The 1,347-nt window shown below is 34.7% G+C and overlaps 2 protein-coding genes across 2 annotated transcripts in view; one reads left to right on the forward strand and one right to left on the reverse strand.

The window, feature by feature from the left end:
- Positions 1–904, forward strand: part of FDP41_000272 (uncharacterized protein) — a gene marked incomplete at both ends in the record, with an annotated part of 1,767 nt that extends 863 nt beyond the window's left edge. Inside the window, 4 exons of the mRNA XM_044705945.1 lie at positions 43–135; positions 206–456; positions 502–733; positions 792–904. Of these exons, the coding sequence (XP_044569946.1) occupies positions 43–135; positions 206–456; positions 502–733; positions 792–904 (689 nt within the window). The remainder of the gene's footprint in view (positions 1–42; positions 136–205; positions 457–501; positions 734–791) is intronic.
- Positions 905–907: 3 nt separating this feature from the next.
- FDP41_000273 (uncharacterized protein) overlaps positions 908–1,347 on the reverse strand; it is a gene marked incomplete at both ends in the record, with an annotated part of 1,108 nt that continues 668 nt past the window's right edge. The window contains 2 exons of the mRNA XM_044705956.1: positions 908–1,126; positions 1,196–1,256. Coding sequence (XP_044569947.1) covers positions 908–1,126; positions 1,196–1,256 — 280 coding nt within the window. The remainder of the gene's footprint in view (positions 1,127–1,195; positions 1,257–1,347) is intronic.

Consider the following 1,347-nt stretch of genomic DNA (forward strand, 5'->3'; position numbering starts at 1 on the left):
AAAAGAATCTAAACCTTTTTCAACTTTCAACAAATTAGGAAGCAATTCTCATGCTAAAATTGAGACATGAAAATTTGGTACCTGCCCTAGATATCTTTGAAATTTATAACAAGGATACCCTTGAGAATTCACTAGGTATTGTCACACCATTTTATATTAATGGAGATTTAATGAAACAACTGCATTCTCAAATTGAGAAAAAAAGAATGCCTACCAGAAGAAATTATTTATTCCATCATGAAAGATTTACTTACCGCCCTTAATTACCTCCATACAGATGTTGGTATTGCGCACAGAGATATTAAACCAGCCAATATTTTCTTAGAGAAAATTAATTTACAAAAAAAGACAGTAAAGGCAGTCATTGGGGATTTTGGAGTTGCAAAAGAGATGCCACATTCAGACATGAGTCTAAATGGTACAGTGTGTGGAAGCCCTATTTTTGTTTCTCCTGAGGTACGTATACCCAAGTGTCATGTTTGACACTAACTATATATGCAGGTTATACTAGGAAAATATAACTTGAAATGTGACCTCTATAGCCTCGGAGTGGTTCTCTATCAAATGTTGAGCTTAGATCTTGAATCAAATTTAATCAAAACTTGCTTCTCGAAATTTCCCCTTACATCATTGATGGAAGCCAACAACGCATCCATGTTTTTAAAAAACTTTACAGAACAGATGATCATGAGAAATTATACAAAAGAAACCACTACCTTGAAACGGTTAAAAGGTAAATAATTGGTTTATTCTACTCAGTTTTTACAATCAAATAATATATAATTTTACAGACATGATGTACTTGATGTTGACATACAATTACAGGAAAAGGCCAAGTGCAAAATACTTTTTGGAACAACTTGAAAAAAAAGGTATTCGAAAATTATTTGGATTCAAAAATTAGGTATTATGAGATGATACATGTCCTACTCCTCACTATTGTTTCTTTTGGTTTAGGCTTCTCTTCTTCCTTGCTTGGAGTGCCATAATTAATGATTGGAGCAACAATTACTTTCGTTGCACCATCCAGCTGACCTTGAGGCAGCTGAACTCCGGCAAGTAGAGCAGCCAGTTTAATGAACGAAATATTTACCATGTCACCAGTTTTGGCTGAAACAAAATATGACTGAACATACAAAATTGAAGAAGGAGCAGAGGAATTCCTTTCAGTTTTGTTAGGAACTAAAGAACATACCTGCAATCCGTTGCGAGACGTCCACTCGTCGTGCATTTCTCGTTTTACCTTTCTCTCGTGACTGAGGTCACATTTATTTGCGAATACACAAATAAGAGGATCTTTAGGCTTGTCTGTTTTTCTTCGTCCTTCGTAGTTTTCAGAAAATATAT

The sequence above is a fragment of the Naegleria fowleri genome, assembly GCF_008403515.1.
Source record: "Naegleria fowleri strain ATCC 30894 chromosome Unknown tig1, whole genome shotgun sequence".
Taxonomy (NCBI): Eukaryota; Heterolobosea; class Eutetramitea; order Acrasida; family Naegleriidae; genus Naegleria; species Naegleria fowleri.